Source organism: Hippocampus zosterae, chromosome 11 (assembly GCF_025434085.1).
Source record: "Hippocampus zosterae strain Florida chromosome 11, ASM2543408v3, whole genome shotgun sequence".
Lineage (NCBI taxonomy): Eukaryota > Metazoa > Chordata > Actinopteri > Syngnathiformes > Syngnathidae > Hippocampus > Hippocampus zosterae.
Window position 1 is genome coordinate 15516426 of NC_067461.1, and position 26076 is coordinate 15542501.

General features: G+C 41.1%; 1 protein-coding gene across 2 annotated transcripts in view; it reads right to left on the reverse strand.

Moving 5' to 3' along the window:
* plpp4 (phospholipid phosphatase 4) overlaps nt 1-21626 on the reverse strand; it is a 38689-nt gene extending 17063 nt beyond the window's left edge. The window contains exons 1-2 of one of the 2 annotated variants that reach the window (XM_052080096.1): nt 21170-21626; nt 4547-4655 (exon numbers count right to left, since the gene is read on the reverse strand). In XM_052080096.1, coding sequence (XP_051936056.1) covers nt 4547-4655; nt 21170-21258 — 198 coding nt within the window. In that variant the 5' untranslated portion in view covers nt 21259-21626. The remainder of the gene's footprint in view (nt 1-4546; nt 4656-21169) is intronic. The other variant, XM_052080095.1, reaches the window with a different exon arrangement.
* Between the last annotated feature and the right edge of the window lie 4450 nt (nt 21627-26076).

Consider the following 26076-nt stretch of genomic DNA (forward strand, 5'->3'; position numbering starts at 1 on the left):
ATTCAATACTGTTTTCATTTTCAACATGTCAAACAAAGCAGAAAATCAATCCGCTTCATTCATTCTCATTTGCAGGACTGCTTCATAATAACAATTTCAGTTTCATTTTTCATTTATTATTTAGCATTTTCATTGCAAATGTTACTTACTGAGGCCTACCGATTCCATCTCACTTGATGTGAGTGGTTGGGTACACCTAGACAGATTTCATCAGTGCTCCATGTTGTACATAGAGCATATTTGACAATAAAGCTGACTTGACTTGAAAGATTCTACTGTGTATGTATTGCATTCAAACCAGACCCAACAATCACCATGGATGGGATGATGGGATGCAGTAGAAGAGAGATGCACATGTTTAAGTGATACACAACTGTGTCAGGTCCCTGAACAGTGAAGCTGTGGTTTATTGCTCAAGGGCACATCAACAGTGCTCACAGAGCATGGAGGCTCAGAGGTCCCTGTGCCAAGACACTTTGTCCAGTGTTTCCAAGGGTGAGCCTGGGGCATTTTCAGGCCAGGCGAGAGACAGTCCCTGCAACATGTTCTGGATGTGTCAATGATGACATGCCTGTAGTACTTCGCCAGGCATCCAGGAGCCATCCTAATCTGATGCCCACCCACCTCACCAGGCTACTCGAGATAGACAGAAAAAGCGGCTTCCCTCTTAGGACCTTATCTCTAATTGAAAGTCCAGACACCCTGGAAAGAAGCTCATTTCAGTCTCTAGTAACTGTGAACATTATTCTTTCTTAGGGCCATAGATGAGGGTGGAAATGTAGATCAATGGGTAAATCGAGAGATGCCCCTTCAGGTCAGGTCCATTTCCGGCTTGAGAGACCCATGCATCAACCATTAAACTGCATTGATCCACCTCCATTCTCACGTCACTCAAGATCAGGGCCCCTAGATAGAATAACTTTTTTTATTTGGGCAGGAACTTAACACCGACCTGGAAAAGGCATTCTACCCCGAGGACCATGGTCTCATGTTTGAAAACGTAGATTCTCGTCCCAGTCAATTCAAACTTGACTGCGAAATAACTTTTTCTTGGACAATCAGAATGTTTAAAAACATGCCAAATGACTTGCTTTCTCACACAATAAAAACATTTGTTGCCTCCTTGCCTATAGTTGCTATTATTATTAACTGCGTCATGATTAAGCCAAGACTGTTACTAAACTTTTTAGGGTAAAAAAAGAGCACCCTGAGGCTGGAGTGGCACAGTTTGATTATGTATTGCAGCAGTATCAAAAGGAAAAATAACTAATTGGGCTCTATTTCCATAGACATTGCACGTACGCTCGGTATAAAAACGTAATTTTGGTGCTGGAGCAAGTCTAGTTTACCATTTGGGAATTTGGCCGACCGTGCTTGGTCTCACTTGGCATTCCAGGATGGAGGGTGATGTCTATTATATTCACTCAGTGAACCCGACAATTTGGTGACAGAAAGTAGAGTACCGGTAGTCTTTACACCAAGAGAAACCAAGTTGTGTTGCGGGTGGTGTCATGCGATTTGGATGGATTTAATCCAGGCACAGGCAGATATGTGTGGTGGGCGTTCCTGTATTTCCTTAATAAATTAGAATTTGAATTAGATTTATTGGCCATGTATGCAAGAAAAACACAAGGAATTTACCAGTAATTCCCAGTTACAAGCCATTCCGAGGAACATAGATGAGACGAACATGGGGGAGACAGAACGAGAAGCTTGACTCTGACAGAAACTGACAGTGATTTATTTTTCATTTTGAAAAATACTGTAGTATTTTTCAACATTAGCTATTAGGTTAAGTGGCAGAGAGATTATCACATTTTATGACGTGATAAATCATACTGGTGTAAATGCAAAGAGCTCATTCATTCAGGCAAAATACATTGTAATCTGTCATTCTTCAAATAAAATAAAAATTAATTTGAAAAAAAATTGTGTGGCAGTGTATTCAGCACAGTTCCCCAAAATATATTAATACTACAGAGTCACAGTTATTGCAGGTCCATTTGGGCAGAATATTTAGAAGGACATGCTTGAACAAATACTCTTTCATCTTGACACCTACTTTCAGTTATGGTGCTCATACCAACATTCGTATTAAATTTTGGAGGCTTGACGGATTCTTTCATTTGTTAGTATTTTCTTTTGAAGTATGGCTGCAACCATTCAAGGACACCCAAAGACATGAATTATAGAAAGAGGGATGATGTATTGTCAATAAACCGATGAGGAATGGATTTGGGTTGTCATGGAAACAGTTGCATTTTCAGCAACAATGAAGATTTGGTCTCAATGTTGGCCGTCTGCACTATTTTACTGTATACAGCACTTAACTGTATAACTGAAATTGTACTTCCAGAATCTCAAGGGAAATTGTTAATTCTTCGCGCACAAGTACCGGTAACACTGAAAAAAACCCCTCTTTGTGTTAATTGGATGTACTTATTTCAAACATGCAGTTTATTGAGTGAGCATGATTAAAATATACCGTAATTTAAATATTGCTGAGGAAAAGTGTAGAAAAATGTTAATTACGTACAACTGAAGGTAAAGAACTTTTTTTCCCAGTGTTTTATCCATCCATTTCTACTTTCTATCCATTTCCTCAAAATGATTCAATTTTATGATAATTTTTTAATCCGAAATTTCATAAAAATTCCTTTGTTAAATCCCTGGTCTTAGTTGGATCCAGTTTCCAAGGCACACAGACTTGACCTGAAGGTTGCTCAATGTACCAGTGCTTCTGTCTGAAATCCTGCCACACATTTATTATCAATTTCAACAAAGGTATTAATAGTCTTGCAGTGAACACAACGCACGTCAATTCCAAATTCAAGTATTTTTTTTCTTTTTTAGATAGGGGCAAGTGACATACAATTGTGTCACAAATTTTCTGATTTTATCATTATGGTGATCAGATGAGTAAATGAAAAAAATGCAATAGTTTCCTGACTGTTTCAGCTGACTTTTTCATTCTTTTACTCCACAACCCACAACAACAACAAAAACGTTTGAATGAATGCCACAGGGAGAAGCAAACCCACTGTTCTGTGAACGACATAATAAATTATGTTATTGAAAACTTCAGAAAATAATAAAACTGTCACATTTGTTGTTTGCAACGGTTAGGAAAGAAATAAGGCTGTCTCGGGTCATGAAAAAGCAAGCCAATATGAAAAAGAAGCCAACCAATCCCAGACAGTGCACACTGAAAGCCTCAATGTCATGACCGCAGATTGGGATGCTGAATGAATTTGTTTTTCCCTTTCTGAAGCCACAAACTGAAAATGTCTCTGTGCTTTGAGTATAATGATCCTATACTGTCAGTATTTTCAGTGTCCGGTGGGAGTTGAGGGTGTTATTTCCAGAGCCCCTAATCTTTATGTATGCATGTGTGTATAGGTGTGTTTATGCCTGTTTTTGTATTATGTTCTGTCTTAGAAAATGAATTGATGGACATTATTAGTATTAGTAGTGGTGGAAAGGAATGCTTGAAAATAAAATGGCAGATATCCTTGAAAGCAATAAATCATCATTTTTCCCCAGGCTTTGTTGATTTTTAATAAAAAAGCTTCATGCCACCAATAAATATATGAGACGAAAAGTCTTGTCAATCACGGCATGCAAAACAAAGTATTTGCAGCCACTCGACATCATCAGTGTGAATTGTACATTTAAAGTGGCGCTCCAAGTTCAGTGGGAGGCTTGGATGATGAGCGGTGAGAAATATTGAACCAAAAATGGCTGCATACGAAGAGCAACTTTTACTGAAGTCTGCCAGTGGATCCTGACAGCTTGAGGCAGTGTCAGAAAATCCACTACAGTATACCAGTGGGTTTCGAAAGGCAAGAATGGCGCATGATAAATAGGACCGCACAAGCTCATCGGCGAGTTTGTCTTGTGACGTGAGCTACAGTGACAGCTACGGGAGACATAAACAGAATGTGTATAACAAAGGAAATCTGGCATTGTAGCTTAGGTGTGTTTATTGCACAGGAGGAGGAAGACAAAGATAGCGATCAGGGACTTTTCTGGGGGGCTACTGTGTGACTAGCCATGCCCGGCGTTCTTGTTGTTGTTGGGTTTTTTTTAATTTAACTTTTATATAGCCAGGTAGGTCCCATTGAAGTTAAGAACCTTTTTTTCCCAAGAGAAACCTGGCCAAGACAGGCATCAGCAAAATATACACTTAGAGACTTAATCTCACCAAATCTTCACAAAATAGTTCCTGTATTTGCTCAGCATGGAGTGTGAATAGTATTGGCTATTGTCATCCAAGACCACACTCTCCTTTCTCACAGTAGAAGACTAGAGCCCAGTTTTCCAACACCCCTCCAGTATTAATCGCCTCAAGCCAGCCTCATTTTAACCACTAAAAGATGAGAATCCACAGTATTAATCATCCTAAATGAAAGATTTTGTCACTGCACAAATTAGTCAGTATTAAACAATGAAAGTGGTTCAGTTGCATGGAAATAATGCCAAGTTATATGGCTGCTATCAAGTTTTGCTGTAAAAGGGAATGTATAATGATACAGTAGGTACTTACGAACATGACCCTTTTGGGAATATGATCGGACTCAACCAGCGGATTCTTGTAGAGCCAAAGCTCCTCAGGTTGGATGACTCGCTCAAAGGGCTCCAAGAATTCAGTAAATCTGCAGCAAAGAATAATAATAGTTTAAACAGTGGCATTAGCGCTTATGCATACGGTGTGACTGGTCAAATGACTTTGGGGCGGGCATACAAAAGAGCTGTTGTCTTTCGAGTAACAACAAACAAGGCTTCATTACGGATCACCTTCACTACAATGCCCCTGCTGTCTCATCCCCTTACAGAATGGGGACACATTTCCAAGATACTCCTGGGCCACCCATTGATATGTCAGAATTGACCTTGTTCACTGTCATCTTTGCAAAGGTTTTATGTCATTTAATTTCAAAACAAGTCATTAGCTTATGACATTTTACCGTTGATGCATGAGATTCTTGTTGTAAGGTGTGTGTAGCCATCTTAAAATATTCAAAGCGCTGAAGCCACAGCAACACATGATAAGAGCATAAATGAAACAACAAAGACCCTAGGCAAAAACATTTGTCACCTGTGAAATAATGTACTGTACCAATGACTTTGACAGTGGTATCGACATTTTTTTTCTATACATCTGGAATTCAATTGACTTCCTGTCAAAATTCCTTGTAGATCTTGAAGAAATATTACTTCCTTAAAAGCTATTGATGCACCGTATAAATATCACGTAATCCACCCGTAATATCTTTTTAGACTGATGTTCTGTTAGCAATATTTTTGTTACTTTTTGGTACATTGGATGTATTTGATATTTTATTGTTGACTTTTTAAACTGTGCTCCAACATGCCTGAGTGTTTTCACAGGGAAAAAAAAATCCATCCATCCATCCATTCTCTAATCCAGGGTCCGGTTGCATGGTCAGCAGTTTAAGCAGGGAAGCCCAGTCTTCCTTCTCCATTGCCACTTTGTCCAACTCTTTTGCGGGGATCCAAACGTGTTCCCAGGCCAACCGGAAGACCTCCAGCAGGTCTTAGGTCATCCCCTGGGCTACAACATAAATCCAGGAGGCATCATAATCAAATGCTTGAGCCACCTCACTTGGCTCCTCTTACTGCGGAGGGAGATTGACTTTGACTCTGAGCCCCTCCCTAATGACCGAGCCCCTCAACCTTATGTCTCGGGGATAACCTGCTGAGGAAACTCATTTGGGGTAGCTTTTCTTGTTCTTTCAGTCGTGACCCGCAGCTCATAACCGTAGGTGGGCGTAGGGGAGTAGATTGACTGGTAAATCAAAAGCTTTGCTCCTTCACCGCAACAGACCGATAGAGTTTGCATCACTGCAGATGCTGCAGCAATCCACCTTAGCAATAACCTAATCAGTACCGTATGCAACTCCAGACTCCAGACTGGAACTGAGTCCCTGTTCCCCGTGTCCAGGTGATGGAAAATGACGTCCATATAATGTACTCATCATAAGATGTCTTTGAGACGTGCTTAGTCTGGTCCCTTACCTAAGATTTGTTTGCCATAGGTGATCCTGCCAGGGGCATCAAGGCCCAAACAGCTTAACCCCTCGGATCATTGGGACACACGAAGGTGACGGATCACGAGGGGAAATGAATAAATGCTCTCTATAATAATGATAATTATCATCATCATCAGTGTTTCATTATTATAGGCAGCAAATTGCAGGGCACATATAGAACATTTTATATTATTCTTGTTAATAGCAATAGTTCACTCATAAAGCTAAACTAGTGAACTGCTGAAAAATTCTGCAGAAAGCCTCCACTCATTTTTTGTTGTCTGTATATGCAGTTGTACATTTTTTATCCATTCAGAATATTAATTTTTAAATGTCACGATTATTTTTTGCTTGTTTTATGTCATAGTCCAAATCAAACCGAAAAAGTAACATAATTTGCAAGTAATCTAAGATTTTGAATCTTTAAAATGACATTTTTAGTTTTAAATTGTGAATGTCCACTGGGCAGATCTGATCCAGACGAAACTTTGTTTCACAATTACAGACAGTAACCTTGCATTAGACGATATCATTATTTTGCCATCAAAATAGACTAATAATGATATGATAGAGTATTTTGGATATTATTTTTGGATTTCCACCTGAATAAAGCATAACCTCGTTGGAAAAATGCACACACTTTAAAAGCATCCAGTTTGATGTCTCCAAAAAGTGTACAAAATGGTTTTGCAGTAGCTACCCTAACAAACACAAGTCAAGTAATTATGTTGTTCTGTCACTCCATTAGTGGCACACAGTATGCTTCATTAATTACGCCATTTTCAAGATTGTGCTCACTACGGCACCTTTGTTCAGACCTTAGTGGGAGGGAATGCCATTTAAGAGCAAGAATGAAATACACAGATACAGAGCGAAAAGTATCTCTCCTCCACATACACACCCTTCAGGTTATTAAATAACGACTTCAGCCCACCTGTCATTCTGTAAGGCTTATCTCAAATTCAATTGGTAGAGTCTTAATGAGTTTGAGACCATCTCCCCCAACGTAGTGAATGTGATTAAAAAAACTCAATTCGATGCCTGGCTTCATGTTTGAACACAGGAAATAACAGTAGAGCCCAATGAAATGAATAGCTCAAAGGTGAAAAAATGCCAATCCTGATGTCTCTTCAGATGGAAAGACAGAATTTAATAATTAAGAAAACAAAGGTGCTCAGTTTTGATTCACACTCTGAAAGAAGTATTACAAGGACATCGTATGTTCAGTATTGTGGTTGCAATGCAAAACAGACAGAACACAACAGTGTCATGCCTTAAAAAGTTGGCCAAGGTACCGGTATTAGTAAATCCTATGAACCACTGTTAAGAACTATTATTGTCGAAACTGCAAGAAAATTAAATACACAGTCCTCCCAAAGTACTGGAATGGTGAGCAGATTTCAAAACATGTATGTCAAAAGCAGCAATTGATGAATGAAAAATTGCAAAAACTGTAAAGAAGGCCTCAAAACCACTGCCGGAGACCTCAGCAGCAACTTCGATGAGAGTACTGGAGTGAAAATATCCAATCTGCTGTTGATAGAAGATGTTATAAACTAAAGTATTAAACCTGTGTAAATATTCATTAGCAAGAAAAATAGGAAGGCAAGGCCGAATTTGCCCAAGAAATTACTTTGCCATTGAGTTGTTTTATATTTACTTGTCTTACTTGCATTGTAGTATCGTTATTTGTTGTATTTTATCTCGCTCGTGTTATGGTTCTCTGAAATTTAATTCTACATTATTAATCATTTACATTTTCACAGATTTTAATGTTTTACCGTTTTTAAGCACTATTTTATTATTTTTTAGTTTTCAAAGGGAGCCCTCTATACTGACACAGTTGTGATGGGCCTCGGCCATGGTCCTGCCCAATGGCTGCATGTCGGTGTGCCATAACCACAGTCTGTTGTCTGAATTTCAAGTTGACGGCTCCTTATGATTGGCGTTTCCTCACATGGGAGCTCTGTACCCAGACATAAAACATAGGTCATTATATTTGTGCATACTGTATGTCTGAGACATGTGTGGACAAATGGCAGGAGGTTGGTGTTTTTATCTCTGTAAACTATGTATTTTTTTGGCATGAAAAGCTCTTTATGAATAAATGTCATGGCTTGGGCTTGAACGGCTTCTTCTGGGACAAGCTTCTTAATCTTCAATGATCAGTAGCAGAATGAACTCAGAAGTCAATGACGGAAACATTTTGTCTGCTAATTTGATGAAAGTTTGAACCAAACTGGGAGAGCTTGCACCAGGCAGCCCCAAAATACCCTGCCAAAAGAAAAAAAGGAACGTGAACAAGCGGTGGAAGGTTTTATACTGGCCAAGTCAATCTCTGGACATTTCATTTCTAAAGAGGAAACTGGAGGCACTAAACAATTTTTTTTCACTGATTTCTATGCTGTCAAGTATCGGGTTTAGTCGCCTTGGCAGTTCCTTTCAGGTATAGAACAAAGGGCTGTTTACCTGTTGGGGTTATGATTAAAAAAATGTGAGTGCAAACTGCAAAGTGCAAACGAGCGCCCACAAATACAGGATCACTGTGATTTCCTGGTGAAGGTCGTACTTAACACACCAAACTGCTGATTTACTCTTGTCTCGAGATATGGGGCTCTGTCTATGCGGCCGACGTCTCCGACACATATCCGAAACGCGGATGCGGATTTTTAAAGATGGAAGTCAAAGCTGGAATGTTGAACTGTTATCTCATTTTCATCTTTCAATGTCAAACAAACATGTTTTAGGCTTAAGTAACAATAAAGGAATTTGACCTCACTATTCTAATACTTTTTGGAGTTGAGCGTAGCTTTTAGTTGAATCTCATTAGTGCCACTGACTGTGTAGTTGTATCATGATGCACTTCAGATAGAATTCATTCAGATTTTGCCATGTCTGTGGTTTGCAATAAAAGCCTCATATTTCACAGCAGTGAGCTGTTTGGTTAAGATTATTACTTTCGTTCATGCAAAATTAAATTGCGTCTGGAGCAGGTTATAACATTCACCCTTCTTACTGAGAATTTGTACCCAATATCCTCGAAGAAATCCATACTAGCCTCAGAGGATTTCCCTTGGCTGGAGATTTCATTTTAGATCAACCCTCATTTTCTCTTCCCTAACTAGAAACTTGAAAATAAAGACTTGAATACACTTCACACACACTTTAATGACTTCTTGCATGCATTTCATCCTTGAGTACCACTACAGTGCTCGTCTTTAGTGGAAATTAATTCACTCTTTTATTGCAATTAACAGGCTGCCTTGAAAGCAGAAGGGCGTGCATTATTTATTGCTAACAAATGCTTTATCCCACAATGTGGCAGAAGGCCAACGTTGATCGCATTTTGCAAAGATAATGATGGCGCGTCTAATGGCAATGGCATGTACCGTAACGCGTAGGCCACCAGCTGAGAAAGAATTGTAACTATACAGAGATGACAAGAAACAACAAAGTATAACAGTCATGTTGAAAGGGACTCAAATGCTGAAACAGAGCACAGCAACAAACAAAAAAAGATACTCTGATCAGTGTTACAGCGATACCCAACATGCTCACAAAGTTGAGAGATGAGCCCCCGAGATGGCCATAAACACCAACAGGCTTTGTAACTCATTTTAGCCTGCAGGCTACCTGGGGAGCGCTTTGTCCTGTTATATCAGTTTTGGTTTGCTCTGTAGACAGAGGAAAGCCTAATGGCTTCTGCAGGCTATATAACATCATAGATCTTGTAGTTAAAAGTTTGAAAAGAAAAAGTGTGTAGTTGTTTGGAAAGCTTCGATGCAAGCTTTTGTCATTAGATTCAATGGAAGCGCTAACGTCGAGTGGCCATGTCGTTTGGCGTAAGGTGTCTTGCATGCCACACAGAGAATAGGAACATCCTGATACTCTTCCAGCTAATAAATGTTTTACAATGGTAAGAGTTCAGAACAGATTGTTATTTTGTGAAACTAAATCTAAGTTTAACCAGTATTATGGAATTCATTGGGTATGATCTTCAAATCATTCTTAATTGGCAAATGCAATTTGACTCCGATAAATATGCAAAAGTACCAAAGAAGGAAGCTAACCTAATGAGTGGTCTTTCAAAACATTCGCAAATGAAGAGTTTAATCTTTTTTAGTGTGAGCAACTCTCCTTGTGCACCACAGTGACCCTCTCAGGATTCTAGCCAGATTTACCATGATATATATATCAGTTAAAGTTGTTGGATATGTCCATGGCAACAAGAGAAATGCCTTCTCTTTTTCACAAGCCAGCGAACAAAAGGAATTTTAGTAGCTAATACTGTATGTCAACATGAAATTAAACTGTTTTCCATAGCAGGCGCATTTAGTTAATTTGACCTTTTCACATCCAGAAACATTCCAGCATTTCCTGTTCATCTTCATGACAGCCCTGCAAATGGGTCAGTTTATCCTCATTAGCTCATTTTCAAATCCGCTCAATACTTGACAATACAGCAGGATTATTTTGCAAGATCTCCATCCCCCTCCCACGTCTGAAGGGTGAGTGTTCAATAAAATACACCACATTTATCAGGAGGTTTTATAGGTCAACACAGCACAATGGAGTCAAGTGTTTAGCTGAAGCCCATAACAAAATTATCAGCATGAGAGGGATCTGCAAAATTTCACTGGATATCACATGAAAGAGCTGTGCCAAATGATGTTTGTTTTTCATTTTTGCGTACAGTAAGCACGTGCATGTGTTGTCCGATCCGCTTTATCCTCACAAGTGTAGCGGTGTGTGTGTGTGTATGTGTGTGTGTGCGGGGGGGGGGGGGGGGGGGGGGGTTGCTGGAGCCTATCGCAGCTGTCTCCAGGCAGTAGACGGGAGACACCCTGAACCGGTTGCCAGCCAATTGCAGGGCTCACACAGATGGACGGACAACCATCCACGCTCACACTCACACCTAGGGACAATGTAGAGTACTGTATTCCATTAACCTCTCAATGCATGTTTGGCTAATGTGGGAGGAAACCGGAGTACCCAGAGAAAATCCCCGCAGGCATGGGGAGAACATGCAAACTCCACACACGGAGCTGGAATCGAACCCTGCATCTCTTCACTGTGAGGTCGATGTGCTAACCACTGGACCACCTTCACAGTATGAATAATCAAAATTGAACTGTAATAAAATAAGAATCACAAAATTTGATTTGGGCAACTAAACCTGTTGCAATAATCCAGGCAGTTTGCATGATTCAAGGTCGCAACACACCAAACTTCATTTGTTTCTATTGCCAAAGAATCGACGGAACATGAACGAGAGTTTGACAAAAACAGAACAAAGGGTAGGTAGGTTATTTTTGTCTAAATGTCTGAGGACTTTGTAGGACATAGGGCTGTGCCTCTGCGTATGTCGTCACCTTACAAAGATAATTCACGATGCATTTAAAGCTGGAAGCTTTTGTTGAAATACATTTCATTCTACCTGGAAGCGGGGGCGCTTTTATTAAATTTCTTTCAGCTAGTATTAATTAACAGATGCAATAAGAAGAAGGCATTGCACAATCGTCCAAAAGTCACCCTAAGAAGGCGCCTCTGATGTCTTGCAACAGCCTCACCCTTTGTAGGTTCAATCCTTCTTACACTCTGCTGACATGTTGGCAATTATATGACAACACGACACTTTTGATTACACCTCATGAAGGAAAATCTGTGTTTGGAAAGCAAATTAACTGAGCTGACCATCTGTTTCATCTCAGTTGGAAATGACTTTTCTCACTGGAACAGAGGTTGTTAAATATTTTTCACCTTTCACACAGCCTCCTGGCTGCTTCCTGTCACTCTCCACTTATAAATCAAGTCATTTTATCCTAAGGCAGCGCGCTGTTGAGAAGTGATTCAAGAGATTTGCCAGGTAATCGAATTAGAGATAATGCTGCACTCAGAAGTGAACCTGGTTATCAGTTGTTTTGGTTCATTTTGTCACATTTCATGGCTGAACAATCCCAATCACATAAACGCCGGGGCAAAAATAATCAGACTTTGGCCCCCTCCAGGTCAATGCCACAAAGCGGGCCTGTCAGTTATTGCATCACCGCCCCCATTTCCCACCCCACTGTCTTCTGTGTGAAAAGTGTGGAATTCAAAGTTTGTTTTACAGCGTTATATGTGCTTGTGAGAACAGGGCATTCTTTTGAAAATGCTGAGTCTTTCAAATGACGCGTGACAAAGTTACTTGCAGACATTGGTTTTGAGAGGAAATTAATGCATCCTCACCATGAAATGGTGAAACGTCATCATCAACAATGCAAGCGTCTATCCTGTTAAGTACACAGTATGCCATATGCCAAAATCACAACACCATTTCATGTGGCTTGCAAAAGCTAGAAAAGAAAATGGCTCTTTTAAAACACAGTACATGCTGTGGTACAGATGACAGTGACCAGAGACTACATGAGCCCAAAAGTGAAGATTTCAATTTGAAGAAATGACAACATCCAGATGCGAGGCATGGTCAAAAATCAAAATCGTTTCAAAATATCCGAGAATAACCGATGTGGAGGTAGGGATGTGTTTACAGTTGGTGATGAGCTTTCCATACATGTTCCCCAAGCTTAACGAAACTAATTGGCATGACATCATCTTACAAAAGATTTCTGTTTTTTGTGACTTTCAGCTCATCTTGATCAGGGGGTAACCACAGACCAGCAGTTTTCGTGAACTTCAAGTAAAAACAAGTCCACACATTGATACAATCTCAAAGAAATACCATTGTACACTTTTTGTAGACTTAACTTGGATCGTGAAAGATAACTGAGGTAACAGGTGCGTAATGGGCTGAGTGACTCACAGGTGTTTTTGGGAGTTTAAGTCACTCCGTAGTATTGATTCATTTTAAGTTTGTAAACATTCATTCATTCATTCATTCATCTTCCGTACCGCTTGATCCTCACTAGGGTCGCGGGGGGTGCTGGAGCCCATCCCAGCCGTCTCCGGGCAGTAGGCGGGGGACACCCTGAATCGGTTGCCAGCCAATCGCAGGGCACACATAGACGAACAACCATCCACGCTCACACTCACACCTAGGGACAATTTAGAGTGTTCAATCAGCCTGCCATGCATATTTTTGGAATGTGGGAGGAAACCGGAGCACCCGGAGAAAACCCACGCAGGCCCGGGGAGAACATGCAAACTCCACACAGGGAGGCCGGAGCTGGAATCGAACCCGGTACCTCTGCACTGTGAAGCCGACGTGCTAACCACTGGACTACCGGGCCGCCCAGTTTGTAAACAAAGATGATGTAATAAGGATGTGAGCGCAGTGTTGCAGCAGACAGAACAGTGGGGTTCGTTATGTACACAAGTGTACTAACTTGCAAAGGATCGAGAAAATTACTTTGAAAAAAAATAACATTACCAGATGGAAAGCAACTTTCCGATCCCTCAGGGATAAGAGAGTAGGAGGAAGACGATACAATGCAATGGCGGTTGCTCCAATACTACAAGAACAGCTCAGTTTCCCCTAAAAGCCTTGCCCTGCTGAACAAAAAAAAGGGTCCATGCATTTCCTAAATATGTGCTATAATACATTCATCTTTTGTTCAGAATCAGTAACTTATCACTGGTAACTGATACATCTTACTTCTTATTCATGCCCGCAATGCCAAGGCACTTTTACACAGTCCCACATTCCAAAAACATGCATGGCAGGTTAATGGAACGCCCTAAATTGTCCCTTCGTGTGAGCGTGAGTGCGGATGGTTGTTCGTCTATGTGTGCCCTGTGATTGGCTTGCAACCAGTTCAGTGTGTCCTCCACCTACGGCCCGCAGAGCAACTGGGATAGGCTCCAGCACCCCACGCGACCCTTGTGAGGACAAAGCAGATCGGAAAATGGATGGATGGATATACAGTACTATATACTGTATAATGTGGATGTCATGAAATAATTTTGCACCCAAAAAAGAAAATTGAATGCCTTCTAAGAGGGAGCAATTCGAGGAATCAGCGGGCACCCTAACGAACTAGGATTTGCAATACAGAGAACTGGTGCACTAATGAGTGTGCACTTCGCACACTCATTTATGTATTTATACCATAAAAGGAAATACTTCAAATTTTCACCCATTTGACATTAAATTAGGGCTATGGAAATTGTGCACCCTGAAAATTATTGAATATAGCAGACATAGTGAAAAAATACTTCATCTATATGATTGATGATGTGAATTTTGTGCCAGTGAAGCAAGGATTTTTCACTCTGATGTGACATAGATATGCGAGTGACACACAGCAGGCTGACATTTATCAATGCTGCTCTTTGTTCATTCTGGCAAATGTCAACACTGGCAGCAGCATGAACGAAATGCTAGATCTTTCCTTTTTGTTCATTCTAGATTTCATCGACCAAATCCCAGGTCAAGACTTGAAAATGGGCATAAGCAGCATCACAGCCTAATAACTTTAGTTCTCTTTCTATCTCTTTCACTCACTCACGCACTCTCTCCTCCTCTTTCTCTCTCTCTAACTCCCTCTCTCACCACACACACGCACACACACACACACACACACACACACACACACACACACACACACACACACACAGTCTGCTAAACTGTGTATTTGGTTTATTTTACTCTTTAAAATGAGCTTGACTCTGTTCTACTATGTGGGTTTATTGCATGCAGGCCCATATGTCAGATATGTCAAAATATCAATCAACCTATTTCTAGATTATTTAAGTGGCCTGTAAACCCTGCTAGAGGTAGCCATAGTTATCGAGTACTGTATTACTTTTCTTATATCCGTTTATGGCTGTAAAGGATCCCAATGTGAGTTGTTTTTAATAATTGTGTTGTGTAACAGCTGTTTTCGCATCCTGTGCAACCATCTGTTTATTCCACCGTCCTGCTGATCTTTACAGGGTTTCACTATTAAGTGTCTGAATTGTGCTTTCAATATGACTATCTTGAGACCGAGACCATGCAATACGAAGGTTTCCTAGAACATCTGATTGGCTGGATGACTTCCAATGTAACCTTTTTGAATTTATATAATATGGAGATATACAATACCTATCAAACATGTAATAACGTTACAGAGTAAAATGTTTGCTTTTAATGTCAGTATTGCTCCAGTAATGTCTTTAATAAATGATGGAATAAAAATATTCTAAAGGGTGAATTTCCCATTATTGCAGCTAAGAAACATCCAGACTGCATTGTTTTGCAGTCAAAAAAAAAAAGGTGAATACACTGTACATGTTTTTTTTTTCTCCAGCTACAGTCGCTACCCACTGGGATTAAAAAAAAAATAAAAAATCCGGGTTTCACAAAAGAAAATCTTTTCACTGGCCTCTATAAAATTTGGTCTATCACATTGTGCCAGCATAGCAAGGCTGATCTTATTAATTAAGATATCCTTTATTTGTCCCACGCAGGGGAAATTTACAGTCTCCAGCGGCAAGAATATGGGTAGAAAGAAGAAAGAAGAAAAAACAAACAAACACCGTTCAATTACCGGTAAGTGCAATATAAATACAAAATGGATAAATCACAGTGCTGTTTACACTTGTTTTTCACATCACACACATCACATCATTTAATTATTATTATCATTATTGTTATTTTTATTCAGCAGCCTGACAGCAGTCGGTAGGAACGAGCGTCGGTATCTCTCCTTCTTACAGCGCGGGTGTAAGAGTCTCTGGCTGAAGGAGCTACCTAGTGCTGTCAAGGAGGAATACAAGTGAGGATGTCACAAGCCGAGTTATCCGCTGGACCCGTGGAAAATGCCACAAGCTCAGGAGAAAGTCTTCATTAGGCCAACCACATACTACCCCGCGGATAAAAGCCTCATCAGTGGCTCAGGATTGAGCAGAGCTGCGGCCCCGCTCCCTGCCACTGCCTTCTGCTAGCACTTCTCATTCGACTCACCACAATGCAGACGACAAGTGGTAAAGTGACAACGCTGGCTTGAATCAGCCAAAAAAAGCATGCGGATCTGAAGCACGATTTACAACGTGGTGTTAATGAAAAACAACAATTAAAAATGTCCTTGTGTGAACAACAAAGTAGAAAACATTAAAGTCATTCTAATATATGTGAAACCATAGATGTAAAGCCTCCTCCTGCAGGAAAAAAAAAACGATGCATAACAAAACATCGGTTTTCATCCCACTTTGTCAAATGTATTATATACCGGTAATTGATAAAGATCAAAGTTTAAACAAAAAGCCGTTTTGATCTTTCGTTGGAACCCACAATTGAACTAGAGCACACAAAGTCTCCAGCCACTGATTAAAGTTAGAGAGAAACGTTAATCTGGAAAATTAAGGTTATTTAATTGGGCATTGATTAAATTCGCTAAATTCTGACTCATACAAACCCTGAAACAAATTGGCAGATTTTCTTTTTCTACTTACCTCAACTGCATTTATAGACTTTCAAACAGCCATTGCTGCATACAAAGTGCTTTATATGGAGCAACTAACATATATACAATAAAGCTATAATTCAGTAAAAAAGATGGTAGAAGGCACCAAACAGTAAAACTAGGATCAGATCTGAGTCATGCTGAGTCAAATGCCAAAGAATACAAGTGAGTTTTGAGGCGGGTTTTAAAGATGGCCAGCGAGGGGGCTTGCCGAATGTTCAGTGGGAGCTCATTCCAGAGAGAGGGACCAGCAACGGAAAAGGCTTGATCTCCTCTGAGTTTCCGTTTAGCTCTTGGTACTTCTAATAAGGTCTGGTCCGCAGACCTGAGGTGTTCTAGACAAGAACAATGACACAGCTGCACTCTGAGCATAACAATGCTGGTGTTTGAAAAAAAAGAATGTTTTCTCTGCTGATGACAGCGTACAGAGCAGTCATGAAATTATGGCATGGATGACCTTTTCCACGCGTAAAATGTGAGCGGCCGCGCGCATGATGAGGAAAAATTGGTCATGTGTCTGCTTATTGCTATAATGATTTCTGGAGTCGAGCCAAGATTGATCTGTGAGAAAGCAAGGTTTCCCCAAGGGCTCCCAGGCTGACAGAAAATATCAAAAAGGAAGACTACATTCGAAGAAGCTGGGCCAATCGTGATGTTGGTTCAGGTTAACATTGTTTTAGCTTGGCAATTCTCTCTCTTTGTCTCCATTACTGCGTGTAATCTCTTTGTGAGAATGTCACTCGAAAGAAGGTTATCTTATTCTTAGCCATGGAGGCTGTGATGACTGTCTTTGTCGCAAAAATGTAACGTGTTTAACCACAGTAGTAGAAAGACGAAACGGGTTGCTTGCTGTCTGCTGCGGTGTAAGTAGCGCCGATCTTGCCTTGACCTGCCAACCACCCACGCAAAAGTGACGTTTGCGCATTACAGCAAGCACATCCAGCCTAGTGAAGATTTGTTGGACACTTTCCACCATTTAGTTATCGGAGAAACTTGTCAATTCTGCTATTGACTTTGTTTTGATGAGGCACAAAACACAAATTTAGACTTGCAAACTGCTATGTGACACCACTTCTTTCGAGCCTTGTGAATAGTTTGAAGGAGTTGGAATTCCAAGCGTTTGTTGTAAATACAGCAATGCCTCGTCACTTCACACTTCAAGTTTTGCGGCTTCCGTGTTTTGCGTCCCCCTCCCTCCAAATTCATTAAATAAATAAATATTTGTAGCCATATTGCAGAAAGACATGTTGCTTCATGTTGATGCGTGAGAGAGAAGGTTTCCCTGCATGCCCAACAGCTGACGTGACTCAGAGACATTGTACATAGCTGTAACAAGGCGGTTTGATCGTTTCCCGGCGCGACATCGACCACGGATTTATTTCATGAGCGATGATTGGCTGCGCATCATTGCAGCTGTACCCAGCATCTTCGGTGGTTGTGTTCCGTCACGCTGTTGACTGTCTCACATACTGGAACTTTGTGTTGTGTTCGCAATAACCTTTTTTTGTTTCAGCGATAACTTTTTTTGGATTACCGGTAGTTAAACTGCACGGCAATCCCTTGCTGCCGTCAAAGTAATACTCATCCCACCACGGAGATGGCACCATTGACTTAGATTTGTTCTTGATTTTACTGTTTGGTGCTTTCTACCGCCTTTATTACCGATTTGTCTTACTGTTTATTGTGCATGTTAAATTGCTCCATGTACAGCACTTTGTATGCTGCGATGGCTGTTTGAAAGTGCTCTATAAATACTGTTGACTTGATTTGACTTGACTTGACATTAACAGGGGCACATTACTTCAACAGTGGCTCCAGTTCCTCAGCTTCACCATCAGCGCCTCAATCAGAAGAGTCTCCAAGTGAGCCTAAAGCCTGTACGGGTCAAGTGAGAGTCGCCTTCTACACCGCCAACACAAGCCTCTTCGTCTCTCTCAGGAGGCAATGTTGATGAATGTTAAGTATTAGATCAGGTTTTACAATAAAATATTTAATTCAATACATGTACTGTTGTAATATTCATCCCAAATATGTATATAAATATTGTTTACATACTGTATTTTAACCCTGGAAAACCCAAGAACCTTTTTCTTCTTTGGAAAATGATGAATTACACATTAAATGGCTGCTATAAATTCACTGAACACCAAAATATATGTTTTTTTCAAATATTCAATGTTTTAATCCTAATTTAGGATTAGGGCCAAATCTGACCCTTTGGGATTTAAGGGTAGCATTTGAGTAGCAGAATTTATAGAGGCCAAATTTGACCCCGTGGGTTCTCCAGGGTTAAATAAGATGGTACCCATGTACACAAACACAAAAATTCCAAGGGGAGGGGGGTGAAATCCTATTTTGCGGGGGTTTTTTTCCCTTTATCTGGGTGTTCTGGTCCCCATTAACCGTGAAAAATTTGGGATTACTGTTGTTATTAATCTTTATGGTTTTTTGTTGTTAGTTAATTCTTCCTCAACATAGTAGCATTCGTGATGTGCATTCCTTTTTTTTTTGGTTTTGTTTTCATTAATTTACACCAGAGCTGTGTCATGTATGGTAGATCAACACGTCCCTGGTTTGTCGTTCGGTTTATTATATAATGGCACCTTGTGAAACAAGCTTCGTAAGTCAAAGTTTATGTCCATCAAATCAAGCCGCCTCTGTCGTACTTATAATTGCCATAATTTGCTGTAAGAAAGTAAATGACATAAAAGAAGACAATTGATGATATGGAGAAAAATGGCACGAAAAAAAATCATCATGTCACCATTTCAAAGTGTCACAGTCTGTTTAACATCTATAATAATACGGCAGAAGTTATCTGGCAGCATTCCATTACACACTGCCTGTGCACTGACGAGAGAAAATGTGGAGCAAAACACAATTCATTACAGTAATCAAGAACTTCTTTGCTACGCCCTTGAGGCAGATTTCAGTTGTTGAGTTCAAGAACATCATCGAGAACAAGCTCATCAAGAACATCAAGTTCTGTTCTTGATGATTATGATCATGCTGTCGTCGTATGGCTTTGAACCACGATACGGCACAGCACATCAGACACCAATGTGGATCACTCCGAGGGAACATATAACAGGCTCATTGCGACACTTGAGTGTTAATAGCAGAATGAATTCTCTCTGACATGTTCCATTACTCAAGACACTATGAGTACACTGCATCGGGCTCTTGGGTGTGTAATCCTTTTAGGAGACAGACAGGTCATCTAGCCCAAGGACACGCTTTAATGACAAAATACATAAGTAATTTAAGCAGTGCAGCCACAAATTCCATATCAGAGGAGTTTATTTTCGACTGTTATCCATGATCAAGACCTGAGCTCTTGCTGTCCATCCATCTAATTATTTATTTTTTAATAGTGATTAGAGTTGTCGGTGAACTGGAGGCAATCTCAGCTGACTCTGAGCGTGAGGCATTGTACACCTTGAACTGATTGTCAGCCAATCGCAGGTCACCTCTAGAGACGAACTGGCACCGGCACTCACACTGATGGTTAATTTCTACGTTTTTAATTGTAGTTTTGGGGGATTTGGGAAAGAAGCGTGAATACCCGGAGAAATCCTACACAAGCAAAGGGAGAACACACAAACGGCAGACAGAAAAGTCAAAGCTGAGTTGCTCAGAACTGGAAGGGAGCTTTACACAGGAGAAAAGAATGAAATGAAACATCATGTATGTCACTTCCAAGCTGGCTTTCCCAGCAGTGCTGGCCTAGGTGGACCTAAGCAAATTTCATTTGGACCCCGCCTCCCATCAGATACGATTTGGAAATACTGGTCACCACTTCCATTAAAAAAAAAAAATCAGACATCAGAAAGAAGGAAGGGCTCAGAGAGGGGCTGGAGAGAGCCTGGAAAGTAAAGGTGACAGTCGTGCCTGTGGTGGTCGGAGCACTCGGGGCAGTGACCCCCAAACTAGATGAGTGGTTGAAACAGATCCCTGGAACAACAACGGACATCTCAGTCCAGAAATGTGCAGTGCTGGGAACAGGAAGGATACTGCGCAGAACCCCCAAGCTTCCTGGCCTCTGGTAGAGGACCCGAGCTGAATGAGGGACGGACACCACCCGAGGGGTGAGAAGAGGATTTTAAAAATATTTATTTATATATATATGTTAATATGTTTAATGTGAGGTAGTGTAATGATTCACCTGACGTCTGTCCAGGCTGCATGGCAGGTCTGACAGTGACAATGTGAATATGAGGCTGTCTCTGCATGAGCTCTGTGTAGTTGAGCAATCCAGATTATAGACTTTCGCACCGAGTCAGTTGAATAGGCTGCCTCTCCCACGACCCTAAACAAGATAGTTGCACAGAAAAAGGATGGATGGATTGATGTTTGGTATGTTTGATTATGCCTCTAGTGCTTTCTATCACTAGGTCATTAAATTTAGCAGGTCAATGTAATGGTTACATTTCTCAAAAAGAAGCTTCTCCCTTCTACTCGTTTCCATAAAAGTAGTATCACCTTTTGGATAATGTAAAATTCTGTACAATATCAGATTTGTTTTTGCAACCTGTTTGCTTCTCACCCTGGTTTCTGTCCAGGGTTCCTGAAGTAATAAAGAGCGCCCCGTGCTGGCACAATGGTAGCAGTACAGCAAAGGGGAGTCGAGCACATGCAATAGACGCCTTGAACTACTTGTGCAGAACCATAAATCGTATCGATTCGTTGTCATCATCAAACAATGGGAACGGGAATGTCGACTTTACTCACACAAAAACTCCGAAGAGCATAACTCGGACACCAATCTCCAAAGCCAGGTCGCGCACGGTTTTCCGTCTGTCTGGCGATGACACGTTCATGGTGCTGACTCAACCCGTCAAGTGTGACGAACAAAATGTGGTTCTAGGTCGACGTTGAAGTGTTTACTTGTGTAATCCGCTTGGGTGTTGAAGAAAAGGGAAGGAAAAAAGGAGCCGTTCTCCAAATCATACGCCGCGCGCTTCCATCGCGACACCTGGAATGTTTTTTTTCTTTCTTCGCCCGTCTTCGTTCTCTAAATCCCCACTTCCACTGCTTCGTTTATGTTCACTCCAGGGATAGTTTTAATTGGAGCTGTGATCGTGACAGCCCCCACTTTGTCAAGTTCACCTCTTCTCCCTGCACTCGATGAAGCTGACACGCACTGAGTTAGGGATGGGTGAAAGTGAGGTGTAAAATAAAAGTCAGCCTCTCTCTCTCTCTCTCTCTCTTTCACACACCACACACACGCGCTCTAACACACAGTCACACATGCACTCGCTTACTCACACGCGCGCACGCACACACTTTCTTCACTCTTCTAGATTACAACTACGGTATATATGTTCACATGGATTTCATATTTAATGCACACACTAATCAACATATGCAGATTGTTAGAAATTAAAGAAAGGCTTCTGCACCTTATTCACTCCCAAAGGCAGATTGATTTGTCATTTCACACTCCACAAATTCAATGCCAGGTACACAGTTAGGGTTTTTCAAAAAAAAAGTCTGAAAATGGCTGGTAAGGATTAGTTTTGTGTGTGGCTTGATTCGTAGGACAGTCGAACCTTGTTACAACGTATCTCAAGGGACACACTGCATCTGTATATTATAACGGTAGGTCATTGGAATAAATTCCAATTAAATGGTCATCAACTCTGATGTATAATACAGAATGAACATTTATAGATGTAAAAACATGACCATGTAATACAGAATAATCATGTCGATTACAAATGCGGTATGGGGGAAAAATACATTCAGTCAGCAAATGAAAAGCGTCTTCTCCAGTTTAGGATGTGCCACATCTCGAAGCCGTTTACGATCGTCTTTCAATCTATTGGCCTCAAACTCTGACATGATTTTGTTGTCATTACGGATGATTGTCAAAATCGTGACTTTACCAATAGACTTGGCTGAACTACATCTGGGAAAACTCCCTCTCGAAAGTGAGAGACAATTTCAGCCTTCGTGGACAGCGAGATTTGCTTCCGTTTACTCGATATGTTTTCAGACAATGTGCTCAGAACCACGCTGTGTTTGTGGAAGTGCAGCAATGCACGTCCTAAGCAACAGACGGTAATCCGCGCTGTACATTTTGTTCATAAGCAACGTCGCGGTGGCAGTTATCTTTCCACGGTTCGTTATAACAAAGACCGTTTCACTATTTTGTGGGAAAAATCTGCTCATTATAATAAAGTTTACATTCTCAGGGTTTTTGTTGTCAGCAAAATCGGCAAATGATAAATGATTTATGTGAAATTGGGACTTTGAAATGTGAATGGTTTAAGAGTGAAAACATAAAACGGGTTACATTGAAAAGAGGTTTAACTGTAATTAATTAGTTTAGCTTGGAAAAAAACATCACACACACAAACGCACTGCAAACATTTGCACGCACACACACGTTTGTAAATCAGGTTGAAATGTGTGGATTTTCTGGCATATTTTATGCATGCCACGTGAATAACAGCTTAATGTTGAGTTTAGTCCTAGTCTATGTAGGCTTTGTAATAACAAGTCTCACCTTGCCACATACAATTATTTTGCTGGTCGACCTCGTCAGCAATAAAGTCGACTAATCGGATCATATGTAAATGGTGGCATATCGCACCAGTAAACCGATGTTTTTTTTGGTGGTCTTTTTTTTTATGACCATCATTAGATTAAGGCCTACATTCTTTATGTATGTACAAACTAAACATAAAAACAGTTAATATGATAGTACATAGACCCTGATGAAACGTTATGGCTTGTAATAGCATTCCTGACAAGTTTATAAATGACTGTGCAACTTAAACTGAATGTGATAGTGTGGCCATAACATTTTCACTGTAAAGGTTAAGTGTATGTTGAAATGGAAACAAAAACTAATAAATACAGAATTCACATTTGCATTATGAATATCTATCTATCTGAATAGATAGATAGATAGATCAATCGATCGATAGTTAGATATGCAAATGTATACAAAGATTTCAGATCAGGGCAATTATGTAAATTAGAAAATGGCTCACGTTTTAAAGATGGACAACAAAAGCTTTACTTCGTTCCTTTAATTTCACACCTGATGGATTGGCAGATGAATGACTCAACTATTTTTATCTGAGCATATCACAAGTCAATTTTCCATAATATGACCCCTTTAAATTATTGGTAGTTCCATTCTTTTTACACTAGTATGACAGTAAACACATGAAAAAAAAACGGTTATGTAAGCTGCTGTGAGGATTCTATTTCCATTTCCATTCATTCCGGATTTTGGACAGATGAATAGGTCATTGAGTTTAAAGATTCCATTGTTCATATACTGTGTTTTAAATGTGATGCTACCTTACTGTGGCTGAAAAAGGCCACTTTAAAAGTATTATGTAGCCTGTTGGGTCTACCCAACCCAGTATGTTGACTTCTTATCCCCTGGGGGTCTGCAAAGCCAGACCTTGATGAAGGAACACTGCCAGTTTACCTTTAGGCCATAAGCCGTGGCCAGCACTTTGTGGACACGCATAAATATTTGATGTGCCATAAAAAAAATTTTCTTGCTGCCCTAACCAGTGACATGTATAACTATTTGCATTTGCAGACTTAAAAAAATAAAAACAACATTTCTATCTGGCTATTTTGTTCTTTTTATAATGTATCTATAAAATCCCCCAATAGCCAGACAGCTAAATGAGAGAAATTAATGGACACATGCACACCGACGCCGGAAATCGTTCTTTGCTCTCTGTGTAGAAGAAAAGAAGAAAAAAACAATGGAACAAGAGCAAAAATGAAATGAGAGTATGAAGGCATTGATGGTTCTGATGATTCATTCACATTGCTGACAACAACGTTGACAGAGACTTTCCAAACCTAAACAAGCATCTATACGAGAAGCTACATAGTCACTGCACATTTCTTTCAGTCAATTCCTGCCTCCTTCCTGTCACGCCTTCCAAAATTAAGTCTGACCTACAGTGTAACTCGTGTTAAATACTTTTGAAAATCAAAGTGAAATTCAAATTACCAAGTGCTTTTGATCACTGTCCTTGCATTAGGGAGCAGGCAAAATACAATGTGGAGAATATCCTCTGTGACAAAGTGACTCATCGTGTTGCAGAGGGATTAGTTCAATAGGCTCCTTCTGTTCATTATACACGGGCAAGTTATTTCTGAAGAGCACTTCTTAAACATGCTTTATGCGGAGTTATTTTTGAAGATGAAATTAAAGATCTTTGAAATCCAAATTGGTATCCCAACACGGCAGAATTCTCAGTTTTCATCCATCCATTATCTGAACTGCTTTTCCACACGAGGGTCACGGCATGCTGGAGCCTATCCCAGTTGAATTTGTGCAGTAGGTGGGGTACACTCTGAACTGGTTGCCAGGCAATCGCAGGGCACACATAGACAAACAACCATCCGCGCTCACACTCGCACCTGGGGACAATTTCGAGTGCTCCATTCAACTGCCAAGCATATTTTTGGAATGTGGGAGGAAACCAGAGTACCCGGAAAAAACGCCCACAAAGGCACGGGGAGAACATGCAAACTCCGCACATGAAGGGCAGGCTCTGGATTTGAAGCCTGCACCTCTCGGCACTGTGAGGCGCATGTGCCAACCAGTCGACCACCATGCCGCCCTTCAACCTTCATTTACTTGTCTATTTGGGTTTTCCATCCATCCATCCATCCATCATCTACCGCTTATCCGGGGCCGGGTCGTGGGGGCAACAGCTTTAGCAGGGAAGCCCAGACTTCCCTCTCCCTAGCTACTTCTTCCAGCTCTCCCCGGGGGATCCCGAGTCGTTCCCAGGCAAGCTGGGTGACAGTCTCTCCAGCGTGTCCTGGGTCTTCCTCTGGGTCTCCTCCCGGTGGGACATGACCGGAACACCTCACCGGGGAGGCGCTCAGGAGACATCCGAATCAGATGCCCAAGCCACCTCATCTGGCTCCTCTCGATGTGGAGGAGTAGCGGCTCGACTCGGAGCCCCTCCCGGATGACCGAGCTTCTCACCTTATCTCTAAGGGAGAGCCCGGACACCCTGCAGAGAAAACTAATTTCAGCCGCTTGTATCCGGGATCTCGTTCTTTCGGTCACGACCCATAGCTCGTGAACATAGGTGAGGGTTGGGACGTAGATCGACCGGTAAATTGAGAGCTTCGCCCTTTGGCTCAGCTCCTTCTTCACCACGACAGACCGATACAATGTCCGCATCACAGCAGACGCTGCACCGATCCACCTGTCGATCTCCCGCTCCCTCCTACCCCCACTCGTGAACAAGACCCCAAGATACTTGAACTCCTCCACTTAGGGTAAGATCACCTCCCCGACCCGGAGGGGGCACTCCACCCTTTTCCGACTCAGGACCATGGTTTTCAGATTTGGAGGTTCATCCCAACCTCTTCACACTTGGCTGCGAAACGCTCCAGTGAGAGTTGGAGAGCCCCGTTTGAAGGAGCCAACAGCACCACATCATCTGCAAAAAGCAGGAATGCAATACTGAGGCCCCCAAAACGGACACCCTCAACGCTTCCTCTGCGCCTGGAAATTCTGTCCATAAAGGTTATGAATAGAATCGGCGACAAAGGGCAGCCTTGGCGGAGTCCTACCCCCACTGGAAACGATTCCGACTTACTGCCGGCAATGCGAACCAAACTCTGACATTGGT